Source organism: Heterocephalus glaber, unplaced genomic scaffold, assembly GCF_053883595.1.
Source record: "Heterocephalus glaber isolate CG9 unplaced genomic scaffold, H.glaber_assembly_v1.0 deba00001564, whole genome shotgun sequence".
Classification (NCBI taxonomy): domain Eukaryota; kingdom Metazoa; phylum Chordata; class Mammalia; order Rodentia; family Bathyergidae; genus Heterocephalus; species Heterocephalus glaber.
In genome coordinates this window covers 4981834-5002736 of record NW_028258351.1, presented here as the reverse complement: position 1 = coordinate 5002736, position 20903 = coordinate 4981834, and the positions used below count along the sequence as shown (strand labels likewise).

The following is a 20903-nucleotide window of genomic DNA, read 5'->3' as shown; positions in this document are numbered from 1 at the left end:
CATTTGTACATTAGTGCATTTTTCTATCACACTGAAGCATCAGTAACAGCAGACTCTAACCCTAAAGAATTAGGAAATGAATTCTACTTCCATAAATTAAAATACTACTTGCAACAATATTTATTGAGCTTTACTTTGTTCAGAATAATGCAAGTTGGAATTTTCTGAGAAGTTTGTTAAAATTATGGATTCTTGGGCTGGGGATTTAGCTCAGTGGTTCCGCCGCCTGCCTCCCAAGCACAAGGACCTGAGTTTGATCCCGGTTACCAAAAAAAAAAAAAAAAAAGAATTATGGATTCTTGGGCCACACCCCAAGTCTGCTGGATCATTACTTGGTGAGGTGAAGGGAAGTTAATTCTGGGAATATTTATTTAAATCAAGCTCACTAGGTGTTTATACAGTCAGTTTAGTGCCAGTTTATACTTGAGAAACATTTAAAGCAGTGTTCTATGTAGATGCTGGGAGTATGGAGTTTGAAGGTTGGTAGTAAGGATTCAGCAAACCAGGGTTAAGTTTTCAATACACATGTATGTTGGTATTCATTCAGGAACTTTTTTTTTTTTTTGGAGACAGGGCTTTCTAAGTAGCTGAAGCTGTCCTTGAAGCCTATATATCCCAGGCTGGCCTTGTACTCACAATCTTTCTGCCTCAACCTCCTGAGTGTTAGGATTACAGGTATGTTCTACCTTGCCTGGCTTCATTAAAGAACTACTTATCCTACCTTTACTGTGAGTGAGGCACTGGATTAAACACTGGCTATATGCTTCTCAAGTAAATAACAGTTTGATAAGTGCTCCAATAAGTATAAGTACAAGATGTTAGGAGAGTTGATTTGGATACTTCATGCAGTCATGTGGGACCAGGAAAAGGTGAAGTGAATCTGAAAAGAAGAGTAGAAATTGGCCAGATACACAGACTTGGGTGAGGAAATGGTGTTCCCAGCAGGAAACTGATGAGTTAAAGAGTTAATAGAGAGTTGGGAGCAGGCTGTGTGGAAGAGTTTAAGGAAAAGACCAAGGAGGTAAAGAAGCTCTATGACAGTGGTCTTTTTTTTTTTTTTTTTTTTTTTTTTTGGTACCGGGGATCAAACTCAGGACCTTGTGCTTGCGAGGCAGGTGGCGGAACCACTGAGCTAAATCCCCGGCCCAAGAATGGTTTTGCATACATTTTTTCACCTAGCAGTTAAAACATTAATAGGAATGGTGTCAGCTGAAATGATGCTGCTGCTTTATGGGAAGGCTGGCCTGAAAACAGAATGCTAAGCTAGGTGAGAGAATATATTGGCCTGAACTCAGTAGGAGATACTTGATTTGAGAAATGAAGAAATAAGTTTGCAAGATTTAGTTGGATGGCAGTGATAGTGGGGAAGGAAGAGTCTAGTTTCTGACATACCACTACACCTAGCCTGATTTTTTTTGTTTTTGTTTTTGTTTTTTGGTACTAGGGATCGAACTCAGGTCCTTGCTCTTGTGAGGTAGGCTATGGAACCGCTGAGCTAAATCCCAGGCCCGTGATTTTTTATTTTTCCATTTTCCATGACTTTTCCCCCTCATCCCCCCTTGACACAGGTCATTACCCAGGACAGTTCTCTTGCCTCAGCTTCCTGAGTTGATGGGATTGTAGGCATGTGCCACTCCATTTGACTTCTTGTGTTTTTAAATTTCATTTTTCTTCATTAGGCTTTAAGCTTCAGCAGAGTATGGAACCTTAACCATATTCACTGTTTCACCCCAGTGCCTAGACCAGAATAGTATCAGGCATAGAATAGGTACTCACTAAAAACTAACTAAATGAATGAATCTGTTACAGATACAGATTTGAGAGTCATCAAAATATAAATGGGAATTGATGAGAATGAATATGTTTAAAATAAAATTGCCTAGATCAGTGGTTTTCCATCCAAAGTGGTTCTTTTCATTTACATGAGACTCAGGATGTTTTGGGAAACAAAGATGTCTGGGTTCTGCTCCAAAACGTCTATAAATGAGCCCAGGGCGTTTAAAAAAATCGTAAGTGCTTATAGTTTTGAGAATCAGTATGTTAGGGGGAGAGAAGCTTAGCCCAGAACTTTTGAGAGATCCTTGACTTATAAACTCAATTAGTTCTTGAGGGCTGGTTGTAACTTAATGTTGGTTGTAAGTCAAGATTTTTTCCCATAAATAATGGAAATACCCATAATGCGTTTCTTTCCAAAGCTCCCCATAACTAACCTTTTCATAATAAAAGGTTGTATAATGTGCATAATTTACCAGAAACACCAATAATTTTCTCAGTGTATTCACCAAAAAGTAATAAAATGTGCCTGTTTACCAGAAACAATTTCCTACTTTACTCACCATTCAGATTGACGTCTTTGGCTTGCAGGGAGGATGAAATGGAAGGTAGTTATTGCTTGGAAGGAGAGTCCCCCTCCACAAGAACATCAGGAATCTGGCTCTGGTGTCTTCTCTCCTTGGGAGAGTCTGTAGCCCACTAGGATCTGCTTCTGGCCTTCAAGGTGTCTCTTACCTTTTCAGAACTATTCTGGTTGTAACCCAAGTTTTTTGTATGTGAGGCCCATTGTAACTCAAGGGTCCACTGTACTTAAAAGTTGAGCAGAAGAAGATAGTAAAATAATAACCAGAGGTATCAGTGGAACCCTAGAGAAGAGTGGATTTTAAGAAGGGAGGGCCGGGGATTTAGCTCAGTTGTTCCACCGTCTGCTTTGCAAGCATAAGCATACCGAGTTCAGTCCCCAGTACCAAAAAAAAAAGGGAAAAGCTAGTGGAATCAACTGCTTAAGTCAGGCCAACTCATGTAAAGGATTGAAAGCATTAATTGCATTTAGCAGTATGGAAGTTGTAAATTACTTTATTCAGGGTTTCTCAGCTTTGGTACTATTGACATTTGGTGTGGTTATTTGTGGGAGGCTACCTTATGCATTGTAGGAGATTTAACACCATCTGCAATCTAGCCATGAGGTACCAGTTAGCATCTACTGCTCCCAAGTTGTGACAGCCAGAAATGCCTGCAGACATTATCAGATGTCACCTATGGGGAAGGGGGCAGAGCCATCTCTTCTTGAGCACCCCTTCTTTAGTAAAAACAGTTTTGGTCTCTGGTGCCTGCCTCGCAAGCAAGCACAGGGTCCCAAGTTCAATCCCTGGTACCCCCCCCAAAAAAAAACAGTTTTGGTGGAGAATTGAATTCTGAACTCAGACTACAGTGAGATAATGAATAATAGAAATTGGAGAAATAGAGATAGATATTGTGGATAACTGTTTAAGGATCTTAATTATGAAGGGTGATTATCAGGTGATGTGAGAGGAGGCAGCAGCTAGACAGGATTAAGGGCAGTTTTCGTTAATAGGGGTGGGAATTGAGCATGTATATACTGCTTAGAAGGAAATGGAGATAATCCGTGGTCAGACTCCTTGAAGGAATGGCATCTAGAATACCTGTACAAGATTTACCTTAGAAGAAAATAATTAGAGGAAAGGATAGGTACAGTAGCAAATGACTAACAGTTTACTTTGTGGCACTGCTATAAGCAGGCTATATCTTATTAACTCATTTAAACTCAACAATCCTATGAAGTTTGAAAGTATAGTGAACAATTCACAGAAGAATGGATGGTATAAATGATTTAGATTTATCTTTGGGAAGGGGATTTCCAGAGGGTACGGTGAGGAGCAGAGGCATTGAAGTTAAGCAACTTGCCCCAAGATTACATCTCCAGTAAGTGACAGAGGTGGGCTTCTAACCCAGGCGTTTGACCTTAGATCCTGTGCTCTTACCTACTGTAAGGTCAGGTAAGGTAGGAGGGAAGTATTTGGGGAGGAGGGCAGGTATCAGTCTGTATGGATAGGTCACTGTACTCCAGCTTTGATCAGCAGTATAGTTACAGAAACAAAGGTAATTTGATTGAGGGTAGGATGTCTTCTCATTTTGGTGTGTCTCTCCCCCCCCCCCATTAGAGATTTGAACTCAGGGCCTTTGCACTGAGCTACATCCTCAAACCGCCCCCCCCCGCCCCCTTTTACGACAAGGTCTCTTAAGTCAGTAAGTTGCTCAGACTGAGCTTAAAAAAGAATGCTGGGATTACAGGCATGAGCCACTGTAGGGCAGGGTTTTAATTGGTCAGAGAGATGATAGATACTGTTTGGTGGATAGGGGACAGGGTGAGTAGGCAGTGAAAAAGAGGGAGTAGGACCAGGGATTTAGCTCGGTGGTTCTGGCGCGTGGCTCGAAAGCACAAGGTCCTGAGTTCGATCCCCAGTACCCCCCCCCCAAAAAAGGGAGTAATGAAATTGTACGGAAGTCAGAAACTTAGTGTTATTGATGAGTTGAAAGGTTTTGTAGTGAGTATAATAACTGGATAGCTAGAAGGTTTAGGTAAAAAAAAGGATGTTTAAGATTTTCAGAGATGAAGCAGTTCTTAGGGATGTCAGGGGTGGCTATGGAAGTAGATAGCTAAAGTTGAGATAAAGGATCGAGGGGCTGGGGCATTAGAAGGCTGTCCAGAGGGCTGGAATTAGGGCCATGCCAAGACTGAAGTCCAAGCAATGAGTGAGGAAATGGGGAAGTGGACCAGAGAGTAGTATGGCTGGTTGAAGAATAGGACCCTCAGACACTGATTCTTACCTAAAGATGCAAAACAGCTTTTGCCATCAGAAGGAGCGTTCGGAGGTACCCTTTTGAGGGGTTTGAGACAGGAAAGAAAAAGGGGCTTACATTTTGGATCCTGTTCAAGGGTCAATCCCAAAGATCATGATGGGCTGAGTTGAGTGAACATCTTGGGATTTGAAGTTGGCCATTGCTTGGATTAAGCCTGCTTTTATTTTTATTTATTTATTTTTTGGTACCGGGGATCGAACTCAGGTACTTCTGCTTGCGAGGCAGATGGCGGAACCACTGAGCTAAATCCCCCGCCCTAAGCCTGCTTTTAAGAGTTTGATCTAGGATGGTTTGGTTCTGGGAAAGCACTGGTACATTTGTAGACCAGATGGCTGATTCTGTGATGATGTTTATGCTTGTTGCTGTCTTAAATCTGGTGAGGATTGGTGAAATTAGAATTGATGTGATACTAGTCAGGTGGTATCTGGCTGAGTTATAAGATATCCTCTGAAGACACCCAGAAATACAGACTTCCATGTGTGTATGTGCATGCGCTAGGGGATTGGAGGTCTGTAGGCAAAATTTTGCAAAAGTTGAAAGGCTATAAAATATAGTTAAGGGACTGCTTATATTCACACGATGTTGAGGCCCAGGGAAATTTGAGTATGTTGTTCATGGACCCAAAGCTGCAGAGTAGGCAAGAGAGGAAAGAACATCTTTCCTGTCATTGGACTTTGAGCCACATTATCAGAGGTGTCATCAGGCATTGCTGTTTATATTCTAGGATAGTGAAGCCATGTTTCCACTTTTTACTTAAAACTCTAAGGCAAAACATGAATCTAAAAAGGGCAGTTTGGGAGATAAACCTGAGCAATGTACTGTACTGAATTCAGAACAATATTTGAACTGCTCTAAAGCCTGGGGTGTGGTGAATGGCAGGGAGGATCCATTTGACCTTTCTCTTGATGGGAAGAACTTCTCCAGTATGATTAGCAGAGTAAATGAGGGTAGTGGGAGACAGTCTTTTTTAGACTTTTGGTAATTAGGGCTCATGTGACAACATTGAAGAAAGGAGAGAAAAAATGTTCCTCTTTGAATGTTTACCATGTAATGCCAGGCACTGATAGGCTTTTATTAATCTTTATAGGAGCACTTTGAGGTAATTTTCTTCATTGATAAGTAATGAAACACTATCAGAGAAGTTTAACTTGGCCAAAGTCAAATATCAGATAAATGATAAACCCTAGGATTAGCTTTGTCTGACTTCAAAGTCTAGGCTTGTTCCCCCCCGCCCAGTACTGAGGATCCCAGGGTCTTGTGCATGCTAGGCAAGCGCTCTACCAGTGAGCCACACCCCCAGCCTTTATTTTTTATTTTGAGACAGTTCTCTCCTGAGTTGCCTAGGCTGGCCTGGAACTTGTGATTCTTCTGATTTGTCCTCCCTAGTAGCTGAGCTTCTAGGCACATACTGCTACTCCTAGGTGGTTAACTCTTTCACCCTGCAAGTTTCATCTGAGGCATCCTCCTCCTCCAGGACATTTCTTGATAGGGTTATAGCTTGTTGGGATTGGGGTTGTCAGTCCTGTTAGCCAAGGGAAACTGAAATGTCATTTTGCAGTGTAAATCAAATCTCTTAAAGGGAATGACCCTGAGGTAAGTAGAAAGCATGTAGGTAGCTAGGTAGCAGATACTGTAGAGAAATTATTTGGCTCTGATTGAAGCTAAATTATCTCCTGATGAGCTTAAAGAGGTGGATAGGTGTGTGTATGTGTGTGGGGGGGGGGTCAAGTTAATAAGAAATGGTCCAAGAACCAATATTCCCAACCTTCTCACCCCCTTTTTTTTCCTCAGCAGCTCCCTTTAGACAGAGGGTCAGTTGCCTGGCTTTGTCATCAAATTCTGTGCTCAGACAAGGACTTTATTTAGGGAGATAGGCTGATCTTCCAGGGAAGCTTTGGCTCTCTCTCCTTCTTTCCTCTGATGAAAGGACATGTGACTGTGAAAAGAACATCCATCCAGGAGCCAGGAGACCTGGGTTCTGGTGTACCTTCTCATGACAGGAACAGCAGTAGTGACTCAGAGGCGGTAGGTATTGTGACACTCATTTATTCATGCAAAGTAAGTATGGATTATCTCAGAGAAGCATGAGAACTATCCTCAGGAGGTGAGTAGGCCCAAAGAGGTGACTTATTTATAGATTTCAGCAAGGGCCCAGAGCTGTTGCCTGATCTTTGGATGCCAGGGCCCTATGGTCTGTGGCTTTTGTTTTTGTGGTTTAGAGAGATGGAATGGGAAGTCAGGAAAGTTTTTCTTTTTTTCTACCGTGGTGCTGGCCTTTGTAACAAAGGATTCAACTTAGCAAGTTGAACGTCTTGGATATTTAACTCTTCTGGGTTCTCAGGGTCCTTCCGGAACCTTATAGGCTCTGTCTTCATGTTGGTTTTAGGTGCCTCATAGACAAAGAAAACCTTGTTCTTTAGCTTCTTTTGGATCCAGGGATCAATTGAGGCCCAAATGATTAATGTTTCTTGTAGCTGCATTGAAACAAAGGTTCTAGGGCTTTTTCACTTGGGCTCAGACTGGAAGGGATAGGGGCACCCAAGGGAAGGAAAGCTGTAACAAGGAACCAGGTCAAGGGACAATGTCTAAGGATTTAATTTCCCTTTCCTTCTAACAAGGAACACATGGTGAGATGAATGAGAGAGATTTGGAGGAGGGACAGAGAAGAATAAAAAGCAGAAATGCCTTACACTTTTCTTCACAGCCTGGTTCTCCTCTGCATCTAGCATGTCCAGGAGCAAGTGGAATACTTGTGGGCCGCAGATCCCCAGGACACCCTGCAGAGGTAGAGTGACCTGCCTAAGTAGCCAGCCCCAGGAAGATGCCTCATCCTTTTCCCCATTCTAGTCTCTGGATGACCTCGTGGCCTAGAGCAGGAGATAGAGTTTCTCAGCTGAGATACTTTTTTTCCTTGCCCATTGAGGCCACTACATGGATTTCAGTCCCCATTATTCACCCAGGAGAGTCGAGACAATTTCTACATTAATAATACCTTCACATCCATCTCCTGAAGTTTTACCTCACTCATCCCCAACCAGGAACAGGTTACCTTGAACTCTTGATAGAGTTCTGAAATGAACCTCCCCAAACTTTACAGTTCTTTCCTCCCGCTCCGTGACTTCATTAAATTGTCTGTTCCCCCTGCCACCAACATATCACAGGAATTGAGTTAGAGAAGCAGAGCCTATCTTACCAAAGAGATGATTGCTTGCTGGCAAGCAGTGGCATCTGGGTTCATTAATTGCCTGTGCAAAGAGAGTAAGTATGTTGTCCAATTAAGAGGGAAGGATGCCTTTCAGGCCCAGAGAGAGTTGGGCATAGTGCTGATTAAGTGATGTTAACTTACATTTTCCTGTCTTATTTCTCAAGTCAGGAAAAGGAATAGGAGGGGACAAACAGGTACTATACTTTGCGACAAAGCACTAAATGATCAGGACTCATCTGTCCAGAGGTTTACTTTTTAAAAGTTCCTTTCAGGTTATATTAATTTGACTTTTATAGCAACCCTGAGTGGTGTGATTAGCTCCTTTTTATAGATGAACAAAACCCAGGAGTCAAAGAGCAACTTATCTAGCAGCAAGTTTCTCAGCCAACTCCTCTGCTCCCATCTCAAGCCTAGGATTTGACCCTGGGAGCTCCCACCCCAGTCCACTTATGCCTCCACCAAGTTCATCATCATTGGCTTCATTTTGAACTCTTCCACAGTTTCAGCCACAGCTTGCCTCATAGCTTGTAGAGGGACCAGAGTGGGACAATAGAAAAAGGGAATGCAGAGGTATCTTAAGTGCTTCACAAATCTTTATTAAACTCTGAATAGGGTCCCTACTTTGAGGAGCTCATAGTCTGATGGAGGAAACCGACAAGTAGGCAATTAGCACTATATAGGGTGCATATAGGAGGGTTTTCTGACTCATTCTGGGTTCTAGGAAGATTTCCTAGAGGAGGAAATGATCCCCTCCGCTGAAACTTGCAGGGTGAGAGAGAGGCAGCAGAAGGGTTGTGTGTGTAGGAGTAAGTTTTCTGGGCAAAGGAGAGAGCATGGACAATACTGGAGGTAAGAGAAAGCATGGGGAGGATGGGGAGCCAAAAATAGTTTAGTTTAGGGAGGTGAGTAAATTGGGACTCTTCAGAGCACTCTGAGTAATTAACATTGAGATAACAGGTGCAAATCAGGATTTGGTCATTCTAAGCATAGCTGGTATACGCCTCTGAGGGGGGAGTGGTGCAGATGAAGCTAGAGCTAGGCAGGGCTCAAGTTGCCAGGCAAAGTAAGCAATCCTGAGGACATTGTGAGCCACTGAAGTTTTTTGTGGAGATGACAATCTGATTTACATTTTAGAAAAATGTCTATAAAGTGGATGGTTCTGTAGCAAGCTATAGTAAAAAGTAAGGAAGAACTGAGGAAGGCCAGATTGAGTATGACTGGAAATTTGGGACAGTTTCTTGTAGCAGATGTCATTTGGGCTGCTCTTGAAGGAGCAAAACAGCATTTTAATAGGAGAGAGGGGTTGAGTCAGTTTTTATCCTACTGAAGAATGAGGAGTATAACTTGGGGTATTTTACCTTTTTTTTTTTTTGGTACCGGGGATCGAACTCAGGTCTTTGCAATTGCGCAGCAGGCGGCGAAACCACTGAGCTAAATCCCCGGCCCATCTTGGGGTATTTTAAACTTAGAGAAGGGCCTGAGTGAAGGCAAGGTGGCTTAAGACATGGGCTACACTGGGGGAACAGGGAGTAGGTTAAGGTAAGTGTGATACTGTGGGGTGGTATGATAGGAGCCAAGGTCTCCAGAGAAGGGAGAGGACAGATTGGGCTTCCTGGGCTTGGGAGCTATGGTCTCACAAAGAAAGGTTCGTAATGTGTCTTCCACTTGAGCAGGTCAAATGTGAGTTTCTCTAGCCCCTGTGCCTTGATCTTTTCCAGCCCAATGGTCCTGAGCATCTGAGTGGCTTCAAAGCGGTCCTGTTTGGGGGGGAAATGTGAAAGATAGGTCCCCTTTCTCATGTCCCAACTCTGTCCTAGTATCGAGGAAGGAAGGATACAAGGCAGTCCAGAGCTTACCTCAATGACACTAGAACAACATATCTGGGCCAGAATGGCCCTGGTGACTACAGCAGAGTGCACATGCATGATCTTGACTAGCATCCTAAGTGCCTGTGAGGGGTGAGGTGGGGCAGGGTGTACAGGTGTATACCTAGAGGCATCTGGATGGCCAGGTGGACTCGGGAACTAGGCATAGACCCATGGGGAACGGGTGAGGTCCTTTCATCTGCCTCTTGGCCTCTTGAGTGAAAACAAGTTTATGTGTGCACATATGCACACATACATAAATGAACCTTTACACATATGAAGTATGAACAGACACATGCACACTTGTCCATATAACCCCATACTCATGCATATGCATATTCTAAACTCAGAGGACCCCGCTCTGCTCCCACCCAAGACTTATTTTCTTTGGACAAGGATGACAGTATCCAAATCCCATCCAAATCAGCACTGGCCTCTGTTGCCCCAGGGAGCCTAGCCTCCTACCCCTCACACCTTCATCTGCTGGGTCTTGGTCCCTTGGCACAGGCACTGCAGCAAGAACTCTTGGGCCATGTTACTACGAGGCCTCAGGAATCCCAAGCACAGGGCTGCTTCGAGGGCTGCTTCACCTGAGGACTTTATCAGTGTCTGCAGCACAAGTACCAGCTCTTCTTCATTCCCAACTTGAGTCCTCTGAGGGAGACAGTAGGTACAATGGGAAGCGGTAGGGACTATGTTTTCAGCTAGGCTTCATGCTTTATTAGAAGATATTTCATCACTGCTGCCAGATCATTCTCCTTTCTCTCTAAATCTCCTGCCATCACATTATTATTTCATCCATGTTCCCTTGTTTGTGCTGTCACCTACTTGCTCTGAGGTCACATCTCATTTCTGTGTGACTATCTTATGGATGGATCACTGTTGCTTTTTTAAACATTTCTGTTGTCTTAATTCTTGGTGGGGGGTTTTTGTTTTTGGTTTTTTTGGTACTGGGGATCGAACTCTGGACCTTGTGCTTGCAAGGCAGGCGGAACCACTAAGCTAAATCCCCAGCCCTGTTCTTGATGTTTTAAAAAATATACACATAATTGATCCAACACTTCACTTTTAATAACTTCATCCTCCACTCTACCTCAGCCACTAATTCAACAGATAACCTCATCATTACTTACAACTGCAACTTCTCCATAATCTCCATTTCATGCCTCCCACTCTGAATATTACCTCCTGTTTCTCCAGCTCATCTCCTAATGCCAATTGTTCAATTCCATAAAGGACTAATAATCCACTGAAACTGCCACCTTTTCACTGATCCCTGCCTTCCCTCTACCCAGGTTAAATTCCACAGTCCTGTTATAATCGTTCTCCTGCTTCACCCTCCTTTACATCTCTTACTTCATTGTAGTCCTTTGTCTGAACCACAGTCCTAGTTAAGTAGAACTCTATTTACTCAGTACTTGTACTTCATAGAGAAAAATCGCACAGTCACAATGACTAACCTTGCTTTAAATTTGTGTACACAAACCTTACATAGATCATTGATACTTCTTGTTAATCATACTGTTTTTCCCTTGGTCATTCTCTCCTTTTCTCTTGATTTGTACCTATTCCCTCCAGAGCCTCTAACACCTCTTTATCTGTTTACTCTCAGATGGTAACTTTGCTTTTTATTTCACTGAAAAAAATCAAGCAACTAGGAAATAATTTACTTAGATAGCTCCTATTACTTCTAACTTCCTCTTTCTTTACACTTGTTACTATGAATTATATACCCATCTATCTAAAACCAGTCTCTCCACTTGCAGAGATCTCATACCCTCTCATCTATTCAAGGACATTTTTGTAGCAACTCTTCTCATTCTCCTCAAAATCATTTTTCTAACTATTGGGTCATTATCTCTCAGTGTAGAACAACATGATTATTTTTCTTTATTTCTAGACTCTGCTTCCAGTGCCAACTACTGCCCCTTTCTGCAAAACTCAGACAGTTGTCCATATTTGCGATCTCTTAATTTTTTCTGGCCCAATCTCTTATACCCATTTTGATCAGGTCTAAAGCCCCACCACCCCACTAAAATGGCTCTGTTAAGATAATCAGTGATTTCTGTATTGTTTAAGCACATGTCAATTTTCATTTCTTATATTCCTTGATATGGTATTTCCTTGACATATGTTCTTTGACTTTCTGAACAGCACACTTTGGATTGTCTCCCAATCTCATTGGCTACTGCTCACATTTTACCAGTTCCTCCTTTTCTTCCTGACCTCTTAACACTGGAATGCCTCAACAGTAGATTCTTGGTCTTCTCTTAGTGATCTCATCTAGTTTAGTGTCATTGAGTGCTACCTATATGCTAGCAACTCCCAAATTTCTCCCTCAAGTTCAGACTTCTCTTGCAAACTCCAAATTGTTACTTGACATCTCATTTGGAGTTCTAAAAGACATCTCAAACATAACTTTTCCAAAATTGAACTTAGGTTGTTATCTCCAAACCTGGTTCCCTGCAGTTTTCTCAACCATGACAATTCTGTCCCTTCAGTTGCTAGGCCAAAAACCTTGGCTTCAGCTTTGTTTCCTCACTGTGGCCAACAGCTCACACTCAGCCCATCAGGGTTTTGCTTTTAAAATAGCCATTATTTAATCAAGTCTTACTAACTGTACTGTGACCACCATGGTCTAAACCACCACTACATCTTAGCAGGATTGTTTCAGTAGCCCCTAATTGGTCTCTCTGCTTCCTCTCCTGGCCCCCACCTCAGTCTTTTTTTTTTTTTTGGTATCAGGGATCGAACTCCGGTCCTTGTGCTTGCACAGCAGACAGCAAAACCACCGAACAAAATCCCCAGCTCCACCTCAGTCTTTTTGCAACATAGTAGTTAGGGTGAAATATAGGTTGGATCACATTACTGCTCTGCTCAGAGATCTCTAATGGCTCCCTATTCCACTCAGAATAAAAGCCCAAAGCCACATATATGTTCTAGTCTATTGTTAAGTTCTTTGACCTGACCTTCATTTCCTATTGCTTTCTCTTCCTGCCGTACTTCAGCCACACTGGCCTGCTTGATGGTCCCTGACTATGCCAAACATGCTCTTGTCTTTGCATTGACTGGTTCTTTTGCCCAGAATACCTTCTCTCAGAAACCTGTAAAGCTAACCCTCTCACCTTCATGTTTTTTGTTATGACTAGTATCTATATGTCCCCTTAAAGTCTCATGCTCATAGCTAGGGCTTTTTGGACTGCCTGGATCTAGGGTGTGTTATACTGGGATTAAAGGTGTGTGATACTAAATTAGTCTACTGATTGGAATTAGTATAGTTCTGGGTATCCTGAATGGATTTTCTGAAAACAGAAGCTGCAGCCTGGGCGTGGGTGGGTGTATCCTGAATGGAATAAAAGGGAAAAGCAGGCTTGCTACTTGCTGCTTGTTGCTTTGCTGCCTTCTGCCTGTTCACACCATGAACTGTTTCTCCTCTGTGAAGCCCCTCTCCACGCCATCTTGCCTTGGAGCCAGCTGACTGTGGACTAAAAACCTCTACAAACTGTGACCTGAAATAAAACTTTCCTACTTTAATTTATGGTTGTCAGATATTGTGCCCCAGCAATGAGAAAAGTAACTAAGACAGCTTGTTCAAGTGTAATCCCCCCCCCCCATTTCCAGGAATTGAACTCAGGACCTTTTGCTTGTGAGGCAGGCATGGCACCACTGAGCTAAATCCCTGGCCCTCAAGTGCACTTTAAAAATGAGATCTTCCCTGTCTGCCATGCTTACATTGCAACCCATCCCCATTTGTCACTCCTTGTCACCTTCCCTCTGTTACCTAATTTTTCCCATTGCACCCCTGACATATGATACAATTTTCTAATTACATTTATTGGTTATTGTGTGTTTCCCTCCATTAGAATGCAAGTTCTACAATGGCAGGGATGTTTGCCTGTTTGGCTCACTGATGTATGCAAGTGCCTGTGATGGTGCCTGGCATATGTTAGCTGTTTAGTATGTATTTGCTGAATAAATGGATATGTGATGGGTTCACGTTCATATGGAGCAGGAATGGAATCAGAGGAGTAACTTACAGGGGGAAAAAACTGAGTAGTGTCAGGACTGTCTTGGTCCTTGTCACTTCTTGACAGGTGTTGCTTCAACAGGTCATTTTAGAGATTATAAAAATGGCTACTATTTTAAAAAAACACAGACATGGGCCTGGGATTTAGCTCAGTGGTTTTGCCTCCTGCTGCACAAATGCAAGGACCCAAGTTCGATCCCCGGTACCAAAAACAAAAAAACCAAAAAAACTAGACATTATACTAGGTATCTTATCTCAGATAGTACATTATCTCATTTAATCTTTTGCAAAACATTTACTGTCTCCATTGTAAGGATGGAAAAACCTGGCTTTGCAGTCTAGCTTTTCATAGGTTGTCTGATTAGTCTCTGCACAAATGTGCCTCTTTTCAACTCTAGAGAGATCTCCACAAAGATAGTGTCTTCTACTAAAGCTGAGAGCTAGGTTATCTTATTTCTGACCAAGCCCCCAGCCAAACCTGTCAATTACATTGAGCTGCTTTGCCCCAATTATAGACTCCTTCCATTCACCTTGTCTTCAGGGACAGCAGCCCAGGAGTTCAGAGCCACTCGTAGCCTTGTCAGAGTCTCCATCCCGTGACCCTCACTTTCCTCCTTTAGTTGTTTGATGAGAGCCTGGATCACATGCATATTCAGGCAGCCTGGACAGGGAGGGTCATCAGGTCACACGACAGAGCCACAAAAACCCATTGAACTCCACTGTATTCTCAAGACAGAAGTTCCAAGCACTACATTCTGGGGTGTTGCCCATTCTCTCAGGACACCAGAGCTGCTGGCTGAACATGAACACACTTTCTGGAGTTTCTCTCTCTCTCTTTGTTTTGCTGTTTGTCTTTCTCTGCATCTCTCTGTGTCTGTCTGTCTCTATCTCTGTCTCCCTTTTTGCCCCATCTTCCTCCTCTACCCAACAGTACCTAGGATAGTTCTCAGTCTCTGCCAAATGCTAGGTTGGAGCGGGCCTGCACTCATTCCATTTCCTCCCATCCTTTCACAAAGAAGTGGCTGTGCCTCCCTCAGCTCACCACCCAGAGAGGCGACATACCCAGGATGGCCAGGGTTCGATAAGCCTCATACTTCACTTTCTTTGGACCAGTTTGGGCCTGATTTAGAAGATAGGGGGTGTAACATAACATAAAGTGATAGAATGTCAGAGCTTTAGGGACTTTCTCAGCTTTTCATTTTGTGAAAGAGGAGACTAGGTCTAGAAAGTGACCTATCTATACTTAAGCACACTACAGACAGGATAGTGCAATGGAAGGAACACTGAACCTGGAAGTTAGACTTTTGTATTTCTCTGTCTGGGATTTAGTAGCCACTTAGGCTTGGATTCTCAGAGCTTCTATTTTCTTACTAGAAAAATACAGATACTAATAACTATTCCCAGTGTTGTAAGATTTAAGTGAGATTTTCAATAAGAATACATATGCCCAATTGTAAATTGACCTATAAGCCTAGAGTGTTGTTTCAGTTAAGGAAGAAAATTAACTCAGGCCCAGTTCTGTCCTAGCTTTTCAGTCCAATGTCTTTTGTTAGACCAAGGGGATCTTCAGATTCCCCCTTTCTTTCAGCTGCTCTTTAAAGAGGCCAAAGGGATGAGATGGGGATATGTCACATACTGGTGGCTCTTTCCTCATCAGATCTGACCTATCAGTCTGGTACCCTGGAGAGTCTTGTCTTATGCCTATGTGCCCACCCTCTACACACCTCAGACTCTGATTCCACCTTTCCTAAACTCCATGCAGCCCCTAGACTCACCACCTGCCATAGTGCCTTCATAATAAACTTGTCATTGATGCCATGGTACCCCAGAGCCTGCAGGAAGAAGGGTAAAGGAAAGGGAAGAGACCGGGCCATGACCCCCAGGAGTTACCATCTTTGGGACACAGGTGGAGTTTATATTTAGGACACCGCCCCTGTTCCCACCACCTGCTTCTAGCTTCTTGTTTCTTTTCCAGCTGAGCTAACTCCTACCTGTAACCGCTCTGCTCTGCCTTTGCTGGTTCTCACCTGTGTTGCATAGAACTGATCATCTTCTCTAGGCAATTTCAAGGTTTTTGTGAGCTCCTACCCATCCAAGCCAGCCAGTGGAAAAAAGGAAAAATAAAACTTCAAACTGAAAGGAGCTCAGCTGACCTGATCCCCAACCCCCGGCCCAGGTTTTGCAGGGAGGGACTAAGGCTGAAAGGTGGTGTGAACTTAAGATAAAGGCACCCACAGCCAGGGAGTCTCCTCCCCGCCCCCGCCCCCATGGTCCTGACCTTTAATCTTTGCCACTTCAGAGGATCCCTGTTAGGATCTAACGGCCCAGATCCCACCTGAGATTTTACAGTCAACTTGCTCATGGGGAGGTGGAATTTTTGGTTACTGTCTTCGAGGTTCCTGTGTGAGAAATTGTACAAGAAGCCTCTGTCCCCTTGTTGCTTCCCTCAGTCACTGCTCCACCTCTGCCACAGGGCCTCAGCCCAGCTCAGAGGTGGGACTAGAGAAAGACACATGAGGGCTCAGTGATATCTACCCCAGCCAAGCTGCCCTTCTACCTCAGGGTCCTCCCTTGGACCTGTGGACTGACATGCTGCTCCCCCTGGCCCACCCCTCCCAGACCTTCCTGTTTTTCCTAGAAGATGTGGAGAATATGGAGGTGGACAGAGCATACTCAGGATGGCCTCTCATTTTCAGTAACATTTTCTGGGTCTCCTGTTCTTTTCTCTGGTCATATAAGGTGTGCCAATGTGTGTAGATCTCAGGTTTCTTGGAGTAGCAGTAGGGGACTGCGTTTGGCTTGTTCAGATGCTGCCTCCAGTGCTCCGGACTTGGGGGAAGCTCTTCCTTTGGCGTCTGGAATACAAGTGGCAAAGCTGTCAGAAGGATTCCCTAGGCCCTTCCCTGAGTGTTGGGAGCCAGGGGAGGTGGAGTGGAGGATTGAGAGGGTGGGTTGAGACAACCTTCAGCCTCTTATTCTGGTTGAAGTCACAGATAACCTGTACTGTAACTTGGGCAAGAAGTTATTTCACTCTGCCAATTTTCTCATCTGTTAAATGGAGCTATAATAATCCTTGTTCTGTTCCCCTCCCAAGAGTGTGAATGTCAAAAGAGATCTAGATTTTGTTTCTTGTTGGTTTTTTTTTGGTACCAGAGATCGAACTTGGGACCTTGTGCTTGCAAGGCAGGTGGCGGCACCACTGAGCTAAATCCCCACCCCAAGATCTAGATTTTGAAGTGATCTATACATTGATCTTAGTCCACAGTGTGGTCAGTTGAGGGTTGCAGTGCACTTTCAAAATAACATTTGAGCAGGGAACTAAAAGAGAAGGGCTGGGGAAGGTATAGACTAAAGGCAGGGAAAGGACAGGCTATTGCTCATTCAGATATTTACTGATTACCTACTATATGCCAAGCTCTATTTACTAGGGATGTAGTTATCTCCTTTGCCTTTGCGAACTTAACAGGTTTGTTGGAAAAACAGACTTTCTCCAAATCTATCTCTTAACTATAACTTTTATGTGTGTGTGTGCCGGGGATCTAACCCAGTGCCTTACACAGGCAAGGCATGCGCTCTACCTCTAAGCTACATCCCCAGCTTTTAGCTGTGTAGCTACAGCTCTGACATACATAGTGGAGGGTTTGGGACGTGTCAGGAGCCTTTTCTGAAGATTTGGCTGAGAACCATCCCTTTCTCTTTTCAAGCCTTCCTATCTTTATAACTGATCTCTCTGGGCAATAGACGAAGGGGATTCAGCCAGTGGTTCCCAGCTTAGTGACTGAAAAAATCGTAGTAAGAGTTTTCAAGTGACTCCATGACTTCAGAAAATGGAGCACTGACTCATGGTAAGTAGGGTTTCCAAATACAGCAAAGAACAAGCAAAAGAATCAAATGGGATATTAAGTTAAATTTGGATCTTACATAACAAATGAAATATTTGGGACATGTGTATACTAGAATTCCACTCATTGTTTATCTGAAATTCAAAATTTATTGAGCACTCTGTATTTTATCTGCCAAGCCTGAGGATCTACATGTTAATTAATAAAACTGAATCCTATTAGTAAGCACTCCCTGCCTGTATAGGTCTGGCCTTGCAGACTTTCTCATACAAGGGGTGTAGGCAGGGGCTGGCCTGTGACAGAGGAAGCTCCTGAGGCTTAGAGAAAGTGACTTGTCCAAGTTCACACAAAGTTAATGGCAGCTCCAGGGGCGAAAGTCAGGATTCTGGGAGTTGGCCCTCCTATTTTGACACAGTTCTCAGGGTAGCAAAAATTAGAGGTTTTACCTTGTAGCAGGACAAGGGCAGGTGAACAGGAGCCATGGCTTTTCTAAATTCTGGTAAGAGGGGTAAGAGTATGTGTGTGATACAACTAAGATGGCAGATACAAAGGTCAGTTAAAAAATCATTCATTGAGGTATTCATCTACTCAGCACTGAGTACTAACCTCAAGTATTTTACCAGGTACCAGGGAGATACGTAAGGCCCTTCAGGATCTCTAGTCTTCTAAAGCCTCGCTGGTGTGGTCTGTAGAACCACAGGGAATGTCTCAGAAATGCTGAGTCTCAGGCTCCACCTCAGACCTACCAAGCCAGGATCTTTACTGGAACAAGATCCCCAGGTCGCTCCTATGTAGTTGAAGTTTAAGCAACTCAGGCCTAGCAGGGTATTCTCAACTTTTTTTTTTGTACCAGGGATCCATCTCAGGACCTTGCACTTTCAAGGCAGACATGGGCGCCACTGAGCCAAATCCCTGGCTGTAGGGTATTCTCAACCTTGCCTGCATATTACAGTTATTTGGGGGAACCTTGTTTGCAAAGACCTGCGTCAGATTAATTGAATCAGATTCTGTGGGGACAGGGCCTAGGCATGTTAGAAAGATCCCCAGAAGATTCACATATTCAGCTAAGGTTAAAAATCATTGGTCTTGTTCAGTTTCTCAAACTTGAATGTGCAATAGCATCACCCAGAGAGCTCATTAAAACATAGATTTCTGGGACTCATCTCCTTAGTGTCTAATTTACTGCCTTTGGGGTAGGCTCTGATAATTTGCCTTTCTAACAAAGATGGTAGTCCTGCTGCTTCTGGGACCACGTTTTGAGAACCACTGGTTTTGTTGATCAGACAGGAATGTTTCTTAGCGACTAACCGAGGGAAATGTGGAGATAGATACAGATGGCATTCCAGAGAGGCACCTAACCTGGCTAGGAGGATGGGGGAAGGTTTCCCAGAGAAATAATACACAAGTGAAGTCTCAGTACAAGGAGGAGTTAGCCAGATATATACGGAGAAAGAGCATAAGGCACGGGAACATCTTATGCAAAGACTTGGAGGTGTGAGAGTTGGGGTGCATGCAGGTCAGGGTACACAGGTGTGGGAGCAGAAGCAGGGAGATAGATGTCCTAACTTAAGAGGACCCTGTAAGCCCTACTGAGGAGCTGGACACTTACCTTGAGGGCTGTGGAGTACCATCAATGTGTCCAAGACCTGTCCTATGGATTTGGTAAACTCACTCAGCCCCTTGCCTGGCATTGGGAACCAGGTAGCCTTGCTTTTACAGACCCCTGTGCGTGACTCCATTCCTGCCCATTCCATCCTCACCTTTGGTCCTGTCTGGATATTCCAGCCATGGATACATGAACATTCTGGAGATTTCAAAGATGTCAACTAATTTTTCATCAGCCATCTTCTCGTGATGGGGCTAGAGGGAACCTGGGAACCTGGGAAATGCGTAGTTTAGGGCTGTGGGGGAGAGGGCACACAACTGGAGAAGACCTGTTCTCTGGTGCAAGAGGGTCCAATGAGGTGAACAGACTTCTGAAGGCAGAAGCTTCCAAGTGCTGAACAACCCGATCACCTTGATAAATTGAATCCCCAAGTTCCATTCTTGAGCCCTACCCCTGGCCTCTACTGGCCCGTGGACTGAACTGGTCACTTTATATCTCTGAGCTTCGCTTTCTTCATCTGAAAAAGCAGGAGAGTTGTGCCTGGCTGGCTAACTACAGGGTTGTGGTGAGGCATTAAAAAAGAAGTCAGAGGGCCCGGGATTTAGCTCAGTGGTTCTGCTGCCTCCTCGCAAGCAGAAGGTCCCGAGTTCAAGCTGTGGTACCAAAGAAAGAAAGAAAGAAAGAAAGAAGTCAGAGGGCCTGGGATTTAGCTCAGTGGTTCTGCCGCCTGCCTCGCAAGCAGAAGGTCCCGAGTTCGATCTCTGGTACCAAAAAATAAAAAATAAAAAAGAAGTCAGAGCATTTAGGGTTTTTCTTAGGATCAGTCAAATCAAGAAAATGGCGGGGAAAGCTCCTTTTATACACATACCCCCCTGGCAGCAAGAGACTGTATGAATGGTAAGGAGCTGCCTTTTATACCTCCTACTTTGCATATGCTGTTCCCTCTGCCTGCCAGTGCTTTCCCTTCTTTTTCTGCCTGTTAAACTGTTAACTAAAATCTTTCAAACTCCATATAAATGAATTTCATCTCTGAAGTTTCCTTTCTTCCCCATGCTCCCTGCCCCACCCACTCAGTGATGTAACCCTGTCATGGCTTGTGTCTAGATGTCCCCCCAAAGCTTCATGCAGTGGTAACGTGGGCCTGAATCTAGAGTGATGGTGGGATTAAGGGCATGTGATTACTAAACCACATGAGTGATTGGTTTGGCACTACCCTAGTCCCGGTAGTCTGCATGGGATAAAAGGGACAGAAAGACATTGTTAAGCTCTCTTCCTGCCTTTGCTGCTTCCGCCGCCATGAACTGTTCCCCCTCTGCCACCCTCCCTTGGAGAACTGAAATCTCTACAAACTGTAAGCAAAATAAACCTTTTCCCCTTCAACTTTGAGTGTCGGGTATTTTGTCTCAGCAATGAGAGAAAAGTAACACACCCCCTTTCCCCACAATGTGACCATATTCTTTTGTACAGTTGATTCCCTTTAAGTGCTTGTCCCGTGTTTAATATGTTCATGGGGCCATCATCCTCACTGGACTGTGAGTTTCCTAAAGGTGAAGACTGTGACGTGTGGTTATTCACCTCTCACCTGTGGTCTCCCCCCTCCCCCCTCAGTGCCTAGCATAGTGCCTGGCAGGCAGCTTACTGTGATAAGAACACAGGGGCCACTAATTCAGCGCCCTTCACATCCCCAGTGAGCTGACGTGAT

The 20903-nt window shown here is 44.0% G+C and overlaps 1 protein-coding gene across 1 annotated transcript; it reads right to left on the bottom strand.

The window, feature by feature from the left end:
• Positions 1–6783: 6783 nt before the first annotated feature.
• Positions 6784–19489, bottom strand: Heatr9 (HEAT repeat containing 9). Its single transcript, XM_087191475.1, is given in 16 exon segments — positions 6784–6938; positions 6941–7130; positions 7347–7433; positions 7850–7901; positions 8313–8387; positions 9500–9618; positions 9718–9810; positions 10201–10380; positions 14284–14414; positions 14816–14873; positions 15529–15585; positions 15781–15837; positions 16032–16152; positions 16418–16608; positions 18042–18091; positions 19356–19489. Coding segments are annotated over 16 exon segments (1701 nt in total). The 5' UTR covers positions 19441–19489.
• Positions 19490–20903: the final 1414 nt, after the last annotated feature.